Below are 16766 nucleotides of genomic sequence, written 5' to 3' on the forward strand. Positions count from 1 at the left end.
CAGATCAGCAGACTGCATTGAAATATGGCTGAGCAATACTTCATCACGTATGTGTTCCGCGTGTACTTTAAAAAGAGTAAAATAATGTCATTGGCAGCAACACAAATGGATATAAACACAATCATATTAAGTGAGTTAAGTCAGATAGCAAAAGACTTATCCCATGATGTGGAATTAAAAAATGCAAAAACCCTTACTTAAAAGACAAATGTAGACTCATGGACCCAGAAAACAAACTATGTTCACCAAAGTGCATAGGGCAGGGGAGGGATAAATTAAGAGTTTGGGATTAAGATACACATTACCATACGTAACACAGATATAAAAGAAAGAGCTACCGTATAGTGCAGGGAACTGTGTTCTACGATTTGTACATAACATACGGAAAGTAATCTGTGAAAATATACCTACGTGTGTGCAGAACTGCATCTGTCTGCTATGCACCAAAAACTAACATTGGAAATGAACCACGTGTCAATAAGAAGCAAAATAATTGTAAAGATAATAACAATAATAAAGTGCACTCTAATCCTTTATCACCCTGTCATCTCTAACCCTCTTGTGGTGCTAACATCCACTCCCACTGGCAGTGAAGCCTTTACTGTAACTGGTGTCCACTGTGCACTGGTTACTGTTCCAGCCGATGGAGGTAGCCGTTACCTTTTAGCCTTCAGTGGGAAGAGAAAAGCTCACCAGGACATTAGTGCTTCAGGGATTTGTTGAGCGTCTTTCTCATTTCTGGAGCCACCGGAAAGCTGGTCTGGATGATGCAAAGTTTTCTAGATTTTCTCTTTTGTTGCAATATGTGGATAATTTGCTTCTTTGCTCTTCTTCTCAAACGTTCTTGCAGGAAGACAGCATCTACTCCTTATAAACTTTTAGACTCTAAGGGACTAAATGTGGCTACAGAAAATGTGCAGTTTCCCAGCATCATATTTGATGTCTAGGGCATCTGACGTCAGAACAAGCCTCTACTAACATCCATGTTGTTTTTCTGCTTCCTAAATGCAACACTAATTGCCAAATATGAGAGATTTTGGAAGGCTAGGTGCTTACTGTTTAGATGGATTCCACACTTCTCTCTCAAGGAAAACCTACATGAAGTTTTCTCAACACTGGCAATCCCGACTCCATTTTAAGGGAGGAACCAGAAGACACAGATTCAAGGCCTTAAAGGAGCGTTTGAAGATCCCGTACTGCTGTGGGCAACCTGATTACCAGACCCCTTTCTCCTTTTTGTATAAAAGCAAGGGGAGGTCTTGGGGTGTTGACCAAAACCACAGGGGCCTCCGCAGACCTCTAGGGTTTCATAGCCGTGAGCCGGATGCTGTGGCACAGCGAGACTCCCACTGCCATGGGGTCCTCATGGTCTCTGACACTTTGTTCAGGTCCCCGCATCACAGTCAACATGTCTCAGTCAGCCACGTCCCCTCCTAATTTGCCCTTTTGTTCCCTGCTCCTCACAGAGCTGTGCTATGTTGTCTCAACCTCAGCACATCCACGCTTCTCCCTTCCGTCAGCAATGAAGTCCCTCGTGACTGCGTCACACCGAGTGACCACCTCCTGAGTCCTGATCACCTACCAGAAGCCCCTCTAAGCAGCCTTTTCACAGTGGCTCTCAGGCAGGAGGACTGCAGCTTCCAGCTTGGAACCTGGGAACTTCATGTCTGAGCCCAACAGGGAGAAGCAAGGCCTCCTCTTCTTTCCTGGTAAGGACTCAGCCAATGAAAATCCATGGACTCCTGTTCACAGGAGCCCTCTCACCTCCCCTTTCATTCTGTAAAAGAGTCATGTCTCTGTTTTCACTGGGGACTTGCATGTGGCTCACCAGGGCGGCAGACCCCAAACCGTAATTCTCTGTTGGTTCCAAATAAACCCATTTTTGCCTTTGAAATAACTTTCAGTCTGTTGTATGTGAAAACCATTTACTTCTTTTTTTATATATATAAACTATTTTTATTGAGTTATAGTCATTTTACAATGTAGTGTCAAATTTCAGTGTAGAGCACAATTTTTCAGTTATACATGAACATATATATATATTCATTGTCACATTCTCTTTTGCTGTGAGCCTCATTAACTTCTGAGACACTTTTATTTGATTTATTTATCTTTTATTTCCTATAATTTTGTGAGCTAGTCACTGGGATGCACATGTGGTCCTACGTTCACAGACATTCCTAGCAGCAGCCCTGTGTAGGAGACAGCAGGGGGCCACGTCTAGCCTGTGGAGGTGAGGGGAGGTGCAGACTAGCTGTGAGCCCCTGGGGGAGGGGGTGTGGATGCTGGTGAATGTCTGGGTGTTTCTGACACAATGTGTCTGTGATACAAATGGCATGTTTGGATATATTAACATGAATTGAGAAATTACATTCAAAATTATTCTAGATATAAGACAAATATGTTAAATATCAGTTAATATTGAGATTAATTATTAATGCAAATTAAAAACCTAAAATAGCTGATATAGGTTGGATTTTAGTGAATATTATAACATCCAGGTTCAGCCTTGCCCTGTCTTGTTTGGGGATCAGGTGAAGCAGGGACACGGCCCCTCCCCAGTGCTGGCTCTCTGCTCCAATGTCCCCTTCACCTGCAGGCCTGTGCTCAGGACCCTCCGGCCCACAACCAGCACACAGGGGTGAAGAGGCTGTAAGGTGCCTGTGAGTGAACTGAAGGCCCAATTTTGGTGTTTGTTCATGTTTTCATTCAGTGAAAATTATTTACATATAGAAATTTACCTTCTGCATGTCAACATTTTTATGAAGTTGACAAGATACAAAGGTTTCTCTCAGAGTTTTTCCACATTATTGACATTTGAGGCTAGTTTCTCATTTTGGGAGTTTCTGTGTGCATTGTGGAGTGTTGAGCAGCATCGATGGACTCTGCCCTCTGGGTAACTAGGTTCCTGTAGCACACGCCACATGTGACAGCCCAACCTGTCTGCAGACATTTCCAAGTGTCGTCTGGGGGACAGAATGACTCCAGCATGACACAAACATCAATTTCCAAATACACAACATTCCTCATGCTATTCTAGGGAAAGGCACTGCAGGAAACAGGACTCAGGACACTCTCGAGGATGAAATGCCTGGAAATACATTGGAAGGTGGAGGGCAGACTCAGGGATGCACAGAAGAATCATTTGTGTCATTTAACATCTGTAAATTTGACAATGAAAAAGAGTAGTTAGTGGATACATTTCAACTAAAGGTCCCATGAAAAAACATTTCTTCTGTGTCTGGTCCTACAACAAATGAGGGAAAAAGGACAGACAATTCTGACTCCGTGGGAAAAAAAGCTCAAGTTCAGAAAGAAGATGTTTGCCTGGAATCATTTCGGATGGGCTTCCAGGGAAGGTGATGGTCCAGAAGAGCATCCCCAGTGTCTGGGAGGAAACCCCCCATGGCTTCTCCTGCACCTGCTCTGAAACTGTCCCTCTTGTTTCCTCATGATCCTGGGTGACCCCTGGTGGCCTGAGCCCTCCCTGCAGGGCTGGTTTCATCTGGGCCACCCTGACCTCCCCTCACTCACTCTCCCTCGTGTGAGAGTGACACATGGCTGTGCCCTCAGAGACCCCAGAGCTGTGCTGCAGGGAAACCTCATCTCCAATATGTCTGTGGAGATGGAGGCGCCTTTTAAGAGACATAGACCGTACACCCAAAGCAAGTGAGTTACCCAGTCCTTTCCCTGGGGGTGTGACAGATCCCCCAGTAACCACTGTGTGTGATGGAGGGCGTCCCAGAGACAGAGTAGGTGCGGGGGAGAGTTTTCAATACTCTTTGACCAACTCCTACACCAGCACCCGTGACAGGACACCTGGGGACTGGAAACACAAAGACACAGTCACTTCACAGCACCATCCACATAGGTCAGTGTTCCTCAGACCAAGGAGGTGCTCACAGCTGAGACGAGCCATCAAGAGGAGGAATGACCAGAAGGAGTCCGTGTCCCTTTGGATTAAGCCTTCTGCTCTCAGAGAATCACGCCAGTGAAGATAAGAACCCTGACTCGAAGCTCACAAAGACCCTCTGACCATTCATCACTCAGGCTCCTTGAGATGCTTTTCTCCACGAGGTCTGGGCCTGCGGGATTCTGGGTCCATCTTTGCATGTCCCAGTTTTATCAAGAAACCTGCTGAGTCAGGTTAGTGAGACTCCTCACCCTGGAAATCTGATCGCCCTCAATATTTGATCCAATTCCCCTAACCTATGATCTTCAGGGAACATCTGCCCACCCTGACCTCCTGTATCAAGAATCCTCTGGAGACAGTCTGCCCAGAATCCCCCTGACCTTGAAGCCTCCTCACAGTCATTTTCCACCCAGTCAACGTCATCACTTTTGGGGCATAAATCTCCATTTTACCGTCTGTGTTTGTAATTGAGACAAGTCTCCAAGGCGGACACAAATACCCAAAGTGAGATGTGAATTTGTTTATTTGAAGAAAATTTATATTGAAGCTTTATTTCAAGCTCAATGCCCCCATCAGTATAACTCATGCCTGGATGGGGCTTATCTGCCACAGAGAATTTCTGCTAAGTCCCTCACAGCACTTTGTGCTCAGGGACGCTGCACTGCACTTCAGGACAACACATGGACCAGCTCAAACAGGCAAACTGACGCCTTCTACCACAAAGAGGGAAAAATGTGGCACTAACTGGACCTGAAAGGAGACTCATTTACGTGATGGGAGTTGAAACATTAGGGCAGAGCATCACCCTGACCGACCTCAGGGGGGGAATGTTAGTGTGTTGGGCGATTCAAAGTGCTGCCCACATTGCAATTGTCCATGAGGTGTTTAAATACAACAGCAGTTTTCATATTGGGCTGCAAATTAATTTTATCCCATATTTGAACTGTAGTCCCCGTGCCCCGTGAGTAATGAGGATCCCTGCACATGCTGTCCGGGGCACCCTGGCATTAGCGTCTGTAAAACGCATCCTGCACAATGCAAACCCTTGTGCCCTTTGACAGGAAGATGGAGGGTGTGCAGCCTCCTGCCCTGGGAGCAAAGACAAAGATGAATAACAGTTTACATGTGTAGTACAAGTGCCTGGGCCTTCTCAGAACATTCAACAGTTCTGAGACATCCAGACTCACCTGGAAATTTATGTTAAAACCTAGCATCCTTTGGACCTTTTTGAGAAGAAAATAAAATATATCCTGAGTACAATATTATTGTTGGATACAAATGAGTCAAAAGAATGAAAAATTAGTGTCCAGCAGGGAGTCTCTGGTAGAGCAGATGAGCAGGAAAAGGAAACCAGGGATTCTAACCGCAAACCCCTCCCGGCCCCTCTGCACCTGCTCTGGGGCTCAGCCCTGCCCTTGGTGGGTCCTGAGCACTCCCCGGGGGTCCTGGGCTCCCCAGGCGGGGAGGTTTGTGTCTGGGCGCACCCTGACTTCCCCTCACTGTGTCTCTGGCACAGTAATACACGGCCGTGTCCTCAGGGGTCACAGAGCTCAGCTGCAGGGAGAACTGGTTCTTGGACGTGTCCCTGGAGATGGAGGTGCGGCTCTTGAGGGATGGGCTGTAGTAAGTGCTGCCACTATAAGCTATGGCTCCCATCCACTCCAGCCCCTTCCCTGGAGGCTGGCGGATCCAGCTCCAACCATAATAGCTGGTTGTGATGGAGCCACCAGAGACAGTGCAGGTGAGGGAGAGCGTCTGCGAGGGCTTCACCAGGCCTGGGCCCGACTCCTGCAGCTGCACCTGGGACAGGACACCTGGGGACACGGAGAATCAGTCATCGTGAGTCACCTCCACCACTTCCATCCCCACAGACCCGTGCCTGGCACCTGAGACACTCACCTTGGGGACCTGCCACCAGGCACAGGAGAAGACCCAACAGTCTCATCTTCCTCTAGACCACAGCCCTGCCTTCCCCAGAGACCTCAGCCCTGTGTGAGGACAGAGCTGTGAGCTCCCACCTCCCAAGCATGGATTTTACCCTCGAGCTTGAAGGGGAATTTGCATGTGGAGGGGCCCTGTCTTCATAAATAGGGAAGGGCTGAGTTAGTGTCCCCTGTTTCTTTGAGAACCACTGTGAGTGTCACTTCTCTTGGCTTATGTGGCTTGTGCATCAGGGAGGGGAGGGGACCTGTCCATGGGACCCCTTGGACACCAGTCAAAGGGCAGCCCCTCCCTCTGGGACAAGAGCTGCTCTCCTTCAAGCCCATCTTCCCTCCCGCCCTTCCTTTCCCGGCCCAGTGCTCCTCATCCACTCAGAACCTGTTCCTTTTCCCCAGAACTGAGCCCAGGACAGATCCCCCTGTGTTTCCCTGGACTCTCCTCTGTGTTTCTTCGTCATTGGACGTGTGAGTGTCGCATGGTCAGCTTGCAGTTTTCATGTGAGATAGAGGCCCGCATTCTGCTCCACTCTTCCTGTGCTCTGGGATTAGAAAAGCTGTCTTGTGAGGTGGGCCCTCAGGAACCCCATTGTGTCAAACCCATGAAGCCGCATTTCGTTCATCACACCCAACCCCTCTCCGTTCACACCCTCAACGTTCTAGACGTTGTCCATGGGCCTCATGGTCTATTCACGCTCCTGTGGGGACCCACAGAGAGAAGGGTGGTTATACACAAAATGAGACAAGATGCAGAACCTTGAGAGGGAGACCCTCATTGGAGCACAGTCAGAAACAACAGGCAGCAGGAAGAGGGGGAAGCAGGTGCTGACAAGCCAGAGCTTCAGGGATTTCCCCAAGGACCCCGCCTCTGCAGACAGATGTGGGGAGGTGGGGGACGGATGCCTCGCTCAGACGGCGCATGCTCGTTATTTAGGGAAGGGGACAGACACGCTGGGTTCAAAACCAACTCCTCCCTAAGACACAAGTGCACCTCAAAATGAGAAGCTCTGATCAACTTCTGCCTGTTCCCTGGCTCTACATTCAGCCTGGACCTCACTTCTGCTTTTAATCCCCCAGGTTCACCACTGATTCAGCACGTCTGGAACTGGATTCCTACTAGATGGTCTAGGAGCAGTGATACCAACCCTAATCACACAGGCTTCAAGCCCCTTGGCCACTCCCATCCCAGCCCCCTTCCACTCACTCCTGTCAAATGTACAGACTTGCACTCAGCCTCCCAAGTGCCCTTCCTGCCTCATTCTCCGCCTAACTTTACCTCTGTTATGAACCCTGCATGGACATTGGGGGATCAGCAGGCTGTGAAACACACCTGACGTCTCAGGGTAAATGTTTGATGTGGGGATGGTCACCTGTCTATATACTGTTCGCCACAAAGTCATGTAGACGTCATGTTCGTCAACAGGTTCGAGCTCAGGAGACTCTTCTGGGAGTCTGTCTAGTGGGCACAGAATCACCCAGTTCTCACAGGTGAGCTGAGGTATCATGAGAGGTCCTGGTAATGACTGCAGACCCCAGGCTCACTAGGCTGCTTGCTGGGGGGTGGACTGAACCACCCTAACCTCACGCCCTGGTGTGGATGCAAACGAGTCCAGGCCACCATCACCTCTGGGCTCTACTGTCACACCTGTCTCCCGAGTATCTCATTGCTGCGACCAACATGGTGTTTCTAAAGCATAACCAGGGGAGGTGGTCTCTGCACGTTTCCCTTCTGCGTAGGATCCAGATGAGCGTCCTTGAGCTCCCAGGTCCTCCCTGAAGAGTGAAGCGGAAGCACCTTGGGCTCTGGACGTGGACCTTCTGGGGCTGTTTCCCAGCAGCACCCCCTGCATGTGGCCCTGTCCAGTCATTTAACCAGACTGTCACCTTCCCCTCGGATATGAGGTGGAGAAGTGGGTTTCCGTGGAAGGTGCATCATTCTGTTCCAGGTGTTGATTGTGACAGAAGAAATTTCCACAGCCCCTGGCAGCTTGATACAACATAAGGCACTCGATTGTTAGGACCCTGTGATGTGAGCGCGTCTGGAGGGGGAGGCACATTCCTACCCAGAAGTGCCCCCAGAGGTGCCGGGATGATGTCTGGAGGGCCTGTTCCAGTTGTGCTCAGGTGTCTGGATGCTGGCTGTGGTTTTGGCTGCAAGCAGAGTTAGGGCTGAGGGCCAGCCCTGGGATCCAGCCCTGTGGGCCTCTTCTTGTGCACGGGGCTGCACCCCAGACAGGTCACTGGGTCAGCTGGTGCCCCCTTCCCAGTCGCTACTCAGGGCAACTTCCTGCAAACCTAAATGCAGTTTTACTCTGTGACCCAGCAACCACACTCCTAGGTAATTATGTAACTAGCCTTGAGACATGTCCACACAACAAAGTGCACATGAATGATTACATAGCTCCATTCGGAAATGACAGAAATGGAGGAACACAATGTCCTTCCTCAGGGAATGAACAAACAACCTATGGGTCACCTCTGCAGTCAAATTCTATTCAGCAACTTATAAAATGAACTGCCAAACTAGGAAAAGACCAAATAAGGTTCAATGCCTACAGAGTGAAGGAAATCAGTCTAAAAATGGTTCATACTGTGTGATTTTATTTTTTGCTTGTTCTGTAGAATGCAGAACCACATGTGTAGTAAAAAAGTTCAATGATTTCAGGTATTTGTGGAGAGTTTAAAACTGGTGGGCTTTCTATCAGGACCTGGGTGTTATCTGACCCCTCCTTGGCTCCAAGCCATGCTGCTGGGCACACACAGCAGCAATCCATCACCAAACAGATGTATTTCTACTTGATGAGGCCTGAGCTGGCCTGATGCACACCTAGAAGTGGCCCATGTGCCCATGGTGCCTCCTCCTGCATCAGTGCCTCCTTTGTCCTAAGCTTCACCTGTGACCCAGTGGGGATTTGCCTACAGTCAATTGACAGAGGAGAAGGGGACACAGACCTGGACTACAGACAGGTCTGCATGGTACACAGGCACCTCCTGACAGTGGACAGTGGGCGCCCTGTCGTCCTGCCTGGGACATCCCTGAAGGATGGTGTGGGGGACTCCTCCCAGTGGGCAGGACTGTGGGCAGTGCACCTGGATGTTCACCCTCCTGGAAGGAGAAAGACCAGTAATTGACATGATACAAATTCATGGGTTGTAACCAATGATTAGGCTGGATGGTCAAGGACTTGAGAGGAGCGTGGTTTGGAAAAACCTGTGACAAATTATTTTAGGAGGAGACATGTGGATAGTCCTCTTTAAATAGGCAAAAAGGCAAAACATGTTATGACTCATGAGAATAATCCCGAAAGGGTGATACCTGGAGAGGAAGGGATTCATGTCAAGTGGACATTTTGCCAGTGATGTTAGTACTGGCCTGGCTCATTCCAGGTGCCCCTGTCATCACCTGATGAGCTTATGGTCACTGTGGCCTTGGTGGCAGGAATGCAGGACGTGCTTGGGCTCAATTACATGGACACCCACTCACCAGGGTCCTCCTGGTCCAGTCACTTGTGAGGACCCTTCCTGCCAGCTGCAGAGAGAAATCCTAACGTCCTGACTGGCAGCATTTCCTGGGCTGCTCAGACACCACCTGTTGGCAGGTTGGCTACTTTGGGCCACTTCCTTCATAGAACAGGAAACCTCCTATTCTTACTAAAAATATATGTTTATGCTGGATATAAATTTTTTCTTAAAATGCAGGGAATGCAATTCTCTTGCCAAAACCACCACCCAGGGACTTTCAGATCCCACAGTCTCGGGAGTCCAGCAGCCAGCATTGCTTCTGATCGGGAACTCACTTTACAGCAGAGGAAATGCATCAATCGGCCCGAGCGCACGGATCCACCAGTCCTAGATTCCTCACCATCCCACAGCTGCTGGGTTTTAGAACACAAGCTGCCTGTAGAAGATCAACAGCAGTGCCAGGTGGGTAGTAACACCTTGCAGGGCTGAGGTGAGGTTCTCCGGCCGACTGTGAACTATTTACTCTCAGTATGTTGTTCTTCTCTCACAGCCTTGATTCATGGGTCACAGAATCAGGAAATGGATGGGTGGTGGCACCACTCATTGTTACCCCCAGTGACCACTAGCTAGCTTGGCTTCTTTCCCTGTGTCTTTATGCTCTACTGGCCTATGGCCTTGGTCCCCGAGGGAGGGACACTTCCACCAGGAGAGAGGACGATGATTTCTTTGACCTGCTCTTTAAGTCTGTCTTCTGGGCTTTTTGGCTCCTCAAGCCTCTGAACCTACAGGCAAAGAAGGGAGAGGATGAGCTGCCTGGGTGACTGCTTCTGACTCCCGGGGGAGCTGGAGCCCTGCCCCACCATGGGAGTGAAGAGGGGTTTATGGGGACAGGGGTCCCTTCCTGTGTCTCCCTATTAGGATGTCTTGTCGTCAAGGTGAAAAGAAAACCACAACAACTCAACCCAAGGATGACTGTTTTGGTCCAGATCCATTGGAATGAAGGTTCTGGTCACTTCACTGGGTCATGGCCGCACAGCTGAGGTGCTTGCTGAAGGCAAAGGCACCCAGAAGGGGGGCAGGAAGGAGGAAGCAGCAATACGAGCCGAGACTTCTGAGCAGTTATGGAAAGAGGGCTGTAGTTGTCCTGCGCACTTTCCCCTTGTTTTGCTGCAGCCACATGTATATGTGTGTGCATGCGTGTATATCCGTGTGTAAGTGTGTGTATGCGTGTGTTTATGTCTTTGTTTCTTTCATATCTTATCCCTTCTTATGTGACTAAATGAGAACACAGCAGTTCACGCTTCTGCTGGGACACGTACCTCCTCCTGCCCTCAGGCTGGGCTTTCCAGCAATGGCTCCCCTGGTTCTCAGCATCAGAATCACACTGGAAAGACACCCCCACTTTCCTGGGTCTCCAGCTTGTGACAGTAATTTGTGGCACTGCTCAGCCTCCATGGCCATGTATTTAGAAAACTTATGAATGATCTATTGTTTTGGTTTCTCCAGACATTGGTTCTGTTCCCTTGGAAAAACTAAACTGTACACAGAGAGGTTATTATCTCATTTATTGTAGAATACTTGAAAACACAGGTACAGTATAAACACAAATTATAACGTTTAAAATTAAAAAACCCATCACCTATAAAATGCCAAGTGTTATAAGCCCAAAAAAAGTTTTCTTAATGAGAAGAGACAATCACCGCCCCATGCACCTGCTCATTGGGCTGACCCTGAACACAGCAGGTGGACCCTGAGCACCACCTGGTGGATCAGGTGCGCCCCCTGGTGGGTTATGTGCGCCCCCTGCTCCCACCCTGTGTCACTGCAGGGAGGTTTGCATCTGGGCTCACATCGACTTCCCCTCACTGTGTCTCTCACACAGTAATACACGGCCGTGTCCTCAGGTTTCAGGCTGTTCATTTGCAGATACACCGTGTTCTTGGCGTTGTCTCTGGAGATGGTGAATCGGCCCTTCACTGAGTCTGCATAGTATGTGCTACCACCAGCACTATTAATAGTTGAGACCCACTCGAGCCCCTTCCTTGGAGCCTGGCGGACCCAGTACATCCAGTAGCTACTGAAGGTGAATCCAGAGGCTGCACAGGAGAGTCTCAGAGACCCCCCAGGCTGCACCAAGCCTCCCCCAGACTCCACCAGCTGCACCTCAGCCTGGACACCTGCAAATACAAAGACATCCTGGTCAGGAGACTGTGACACGTCCTCTCATTCCCTCACTCACGACCACCCACATCCTCAGTAGCTCTTGTTCTCCATGAATTACCTTGTAGAAGAGCAGCCAGGACCACCCAGCTCATCCCCAGCTCCATGGTGAGTCGTCTGTGCTCAGTCCTGATCAGAGAATTGGAGCAGCTGGGAATCCCGGGTCTGGGGCTCCTCTCCCAGAGCTGCAGGGCCAGGGCCGGGTGGCTTTATCCTCAGAGGGAGGCCCTATTTGCATGTCATCTCACTATATAGCAAGTCAGGGCCTTGCTGGCCTCAGAGAGGGCCAGGCCCCAGAGCAGCTGTGAGTGTCTGTGGTTTGCTGGTGTTGGTAGCATTTGGAAATATCATTTTTCTTATGTGAATGTTTCAGGGTAAACTCTTAGCACCCTGCTATGTTCTTTTGTTTCTACACATGCACACAAATCCTGTGCTGTAGTTGTCAGTGTTCCTCCCATATTGGAGATTTAAAGATTCCCAGAAGAGTAAGTCATTTGTGGACAGTCCAGAGACACATATAAAGTGAGATTTTGACCCCGTATTTTCATGTTTGCTCTGCCTGTCTGGACGTAACTGGTCCAGAATCACTTCTAAGACAGAGTTGGACAAGCCTGGTGAGGGTTCCTGGACCCCCTCCTGTGATGAGAACATGATGATTCTGTTCTACGCTCGTGTGTATCTGATTATGTGTGAGCAGGGGTCATGCACGCATTCTCAGGAGTCTCTAATATTTGACTTTCTATCAATGGCAGCATTCAGGAAAACACCTTTACTTATCGTGGTATTGTGATTGAAAGATGCTTAATTTCCACTGTGTTGTCTTATTTTTACATAAATGACATGAACAATGTAACGTGCTCTCAATCTCCCCTCTGCTCTGCATGTTTAAATCTACACAGAGGTGCAGAGATTGTCCATGTGATGTGAGAAATGGGACCACACCTCCCCTACCTGTGTTTGACGTCTCCAGTTGGCATGAGAGCTGGGAGGAAGATTCACCCCGCACTCCTGGATCGACTACCAAATCCCTGGTGACTAATGGTTCTGAGTGTGAACTGCCAGGAGTGCAGCCTGAGGGTCACTGCCAACTCCTCTGTGTCATCTTTTCATACTGAGTCTTTCAATAAACCACTCCCCACCCAGGTGTGCTGCCCTCAGACCAAAGCCTGGAGCAGCTCGAAGGCTTATGGGTTAGACTCATCCACACAGGCGAGGGTCTTAGCTTCAGAAGCTGGAAAGCATAACGAGGAAGAGGGAGAGTTTATGAAATATGCATTGAGACTGAGAGTCAGGGAAGTTCAGTAAGGAGGCACAGGAACACACAGAAAGCGGGTTTAGAATCCCAGGCTTCATCCTGAATTCTCAGAAGTATTCTTGGAAAGACTGGGCTGCACCGAGGTTCACATGCTTCTGAGAAAATTAATGTCAGAATCCTGGATAGAGGATCAATGGATAGAGTTTACATTGATGACTTGAAAGATATTGATTTGAATGAATATTCCTATTACAAATTTCTGTAAAGAATACTGTTAGTTTTATAAATAAAATGAGCTGGGCTTATACAAATTCAGAAGAAGTTGGAAGTCCTGGAAACCATCATGAGACATATGACCTGGGCTCCCCTCAGTGTGCGCAGGGACACACACACACACACAGACACGCAGGTGCACATGCACATACATGTGGAGACTCACACTCTTGTATCATATCTGCATCCAAACCTCCTCTGTCCAAGTATTGTCTCCAACACACACAAGACATAGTCCTGTGACAGGAAACTGATGGGATCTGAGGGAAAGTGGAGTTCTAGGATTTTCCAGTAATGACTGAGCGACTCTAGTTTTCTTGGATCCCACGACAAGGGCTGCAATGCTGGGCTTAACAGTACCTCAGATGCCATCAGCACACGGCCCTGCACTGAGCTATGGGTTTAGCCCTTGTTTCCACTTTACAGCATGTGTGAAGGCCCCACGAGCACCTGCACACAGTGTTTTCAGTGAACGTGAGCTTTAATTTCACCGAGAGACATATTTACTATTAAATGGCTGAAGTTATGGTGAGTGCTTCCTAAACTTTGTAAGAAAGTAGCAATTTTCCGCGATGGGGGCTTCAATATTTTAGTTCCATCAGCAGAATGTCTCTTTATTCCTATATCCTCTTTATATTACAAAATTATCTCATTCTTTATCCCTTAATCTTCAGTTGTAGGGAGGGATCTGGATAACACAGTCTCACCTGCATTTAGCTCCTTGTTCAGAACATCTGAACATGCTGGGAACAACACAATTGCTCTCTGGGTTCTGGGTGTAGCCACAGTCTGATCTCTGCTCCATCTCCAGGCTTAAATACAAAAACCTGCATAATTCAGATCTGGTGTGGAGTTTCCTTCCAATGAGTGTCTCTATATGTGAATTTGTTTTTTGTCATCCACATGATTCACTTTTATTTCACCATGAAGATTAACCCATTTTCCCAGCATTGCCTGATTGGGGCAGCCTGGCTTCTGCAACAAAACTAATCCAACCTCACAAAGTGGGAAAAATAACAATAATACTGAATACACAGAAACCTTACTGAAATAGAGTTTGGTGACAGCACGGTGGGCTCTCATGTCCTATCAGAGAAGAAGAAAGACACCCTGTTCCCTCCTGGCAAGGACTCAGGCAGTGAGGGGTGGTCACAGCTCAGTCGGTGAGAAGCCCTGGGTGCCTTGTTCACTACAGCCCTTCCTGCAACATCCATTCCCATCCACAAAATAGTTCTTATCCCCGTGTATGCTAGGAACTTGCCGGTGGCTCACTGTGATTCCAGGCACTGACCGTAAATTGTTGTTGATCCCAGATGAAAACATTTCTTCTTCCTGGAGAAATAACTGGCCATCTCTTTGTATCAGGTCAACATTTTCAGGGCCCTTATGGAAAGAGACAAGACCCCGTATGACTGTGGGGCTGCTGAGCAAACAGTTGTGGGACCCACACTGGGCCCATGGCTGCGCCCTGTGTTTCTCCCCGACCCTGCAGTTTGAGTCTAAGTCATTCTCCTGGAGCCCAGCTTCCACATCTGTGCAGTAGGAAGCTCTGCAGGCTTTGTCTGAGAACTATTGTAAGGTGTGTCCTTTGTAGGTAAGACCTTGCACTGTAGGCAAGTACTTATTTGGCTTTCACTCTGACTTTGAAAGCAGGTTGTTCCAGCTGGAAGTGGCCGGCCTTCCTCCCACTCCTTGGGAATAGGGGCTGATCTACTGGGCCTGTGCTGAGCATCCTTCAGCCTGGCTCCTTCAGAACCAGACTGATCCCTTAGACCTGACTGGTGTTGGGCTTGCTGGCTATTTGCACTATTTGAGCAGTTTGACCCTTTATGCTGCTTAGAAATTATTCCTTTTTTCTCCAGAAATCAGCTTCAGAATTGGGGTCCAAGTTATCTAACTGTTCTGAGGTCACCTCTGCTACAGGAACCCCAGCTACTTTTGTGTTTTAAAACCACGGACCTTCCCTGTGGAAATGTGTAGTGAAATGGACAGGCCTGGCCAAAGGCGATTCATGCTTCCATTACATATACATGTCAAAGGACATTATGGGGGACTTTAGAAAATCTCAAACTTACTTTTCTTAAAACCGACTTTAAGAACTATGTAAAATCTCCAAAACTGAATGGTACACCTATTTACCTCATCATTCTGTGCCTTTCAAACATGTTTTAGAACCTCTAATTACCTCTTGTAAATTATGATCATAAGATTAACTGAGGCAAACAGGGACTAAGGAAAGAAATCTGGGCCTCTGAAGCCTCGGGCTCCCCTTCCCTGGCCTGTGGGTCTCATGCTTCCCTCCAGCACCAATTCCTCCCTCTCCTCTTACTCCTGCACCTCCTCTGTTCCCTCAGGTCTTCCACAGTCAGTGTCTCCGCAACTTCCCACTTCCTCTAAAATTCTCCCCATAGTCTATTCCTCCAACTTGTCAGGTCTTGTTATCTTAATTTTCATCCTTATGAGGAACCAGAGGACCATCTCCTCATTTCTTTTTTTTTTTTTCTGGACTAAACCTGAACTGTAGTCAAAGATTTTCCAAACCAACGTTCCTCACAGAGAAATTTAATGTGGCCCCTCAGACTGTTCAGCACGGCTTCTCTGACTTACATCGTCCTGTTCCTGCAGGTATTGTTGTGTCATGCCTAGCACTTTTGTAAACCGCTTTCTGGGAGAATCCTAAAAGGTGTTCAGAATTTCAGCCAGGAGAAGAGTCCACTAACTTGTTACATAAAAATTCTCTAGCAGCAAGTAGGCAAATTCATTGGGCAATTCCTGAGACTTTCTCAACACTTTTATTTGCAATAAAAATTCGGGTTTCCCATGAAAACCTGTTGAATCTGTTCATGTTTATTTCAATCAACTGCAAATAATTTTAGAAGAAAATTGCTGTTTTGCTTCATATGTTTATTCCACCTGGGCCGCTTTTAAACCTAGTTTACAAATAAGCTGACACAGGACATTTCAACTGTAGGGAAGAGGTGCAGGATGGAATGGGAAACCGTGTCCACCTCTTATTTTCTTAAAGTGGCAAAACACCTCTGTCACAGTGTAGGTGAGACAACTAAAAGGACACATGCTAAGATTCCTAAACTGTATTTACAGCGAATGAAGGTCCCAGAAAATCCCAAATCCCTCCTGGTTCTGCTATTATTGGCAAGATCCAGGACTTTGAAAAAGAGACTCTTATAAATGCATGTGCTTCAGGCACTGTCAGCCCTCTGAGCAGCCCTCTTGACGTCCTCCTAGTCCCCAGTGGCTCTGAGGAAAGACATGGAGTCTCCCCAGTCCCTTCTCTTAACAGAAGTTTCTCCAGGTTGATGGTGAGTTTCCTTCCCTCCTAACGGTCATGGAGCCACACTCTCCCTGCTCAGCTGAATGCCTGAGAGCAGCCCAGGCTCAGGGAACTGCAGCAGTTCCCACAGTGGGGACCTGTGACGAGCCACGACAGGTCTGTGCCCTGAGCCTCCCCTTATATTTAGGCCCTTCGAGAGATGCACACAGTTTATGCATTCATTTCTCCACCTTTGTCCATTTTACGGTTAAGACTGTTCAGTGAAATATTATGGTAGAATTACTGTATCTCCAAAGAGAGAAGTAATTCTAGAACTTGATAGAAGACATTAAATTAAATGAACTAAAAGCATTTTTATTCATTCTGTCTCTGATGGTACTAAAGCAAGTTCTAGAAGAATTGATTTTTTTCTCC

At 48.1% G+C, this 16766-nt stretch overlaps 2 gene segments (V, D, J or C); both read right to left on the reverse strand.

Moving 5' to 3' along the window:
- Positions 1–3793: 3793 nt before the first annotated feature.
- LOC116151847 (immunoglobulin heavy variable 4-30-4-like) lies at positions 3794–5858 on the reverse strand. The segment is given in 3 exon segments: positions 3794–3826; positions 5414–5727; positions 5813–5858. Coding segments are annotated over 3 exon segments (393 nt in total).
- Positions 5859–10960: 5102 nt separating this feature from the next.
- On the reverse strand, positions 10961–11707 carry LOC135321366 (immunoglobulin heavy variable 3-74-like). The segment is given in 2 exon segments: positions 10961–11489; positions 11594–11707. Coding segments are annotated over 2 exon segments (507 nt in total).
- Positions 11708–16766: the final 5059 nt, after the last annotated feature.

Source organism: Camelus dromedarius, chromosome 5, assembly GCF_036321535.1.
Source record: "Camelus dromedarius isolate mCamDro1 chromosome 5, mCamDro1.pat, whole genome shotgun sequence".
NCBI lineage: Eukaryota > Metazoa > Chordata > Mammalia > Artiodactyla > Camelidae > Camelus > Camelus dromedarius.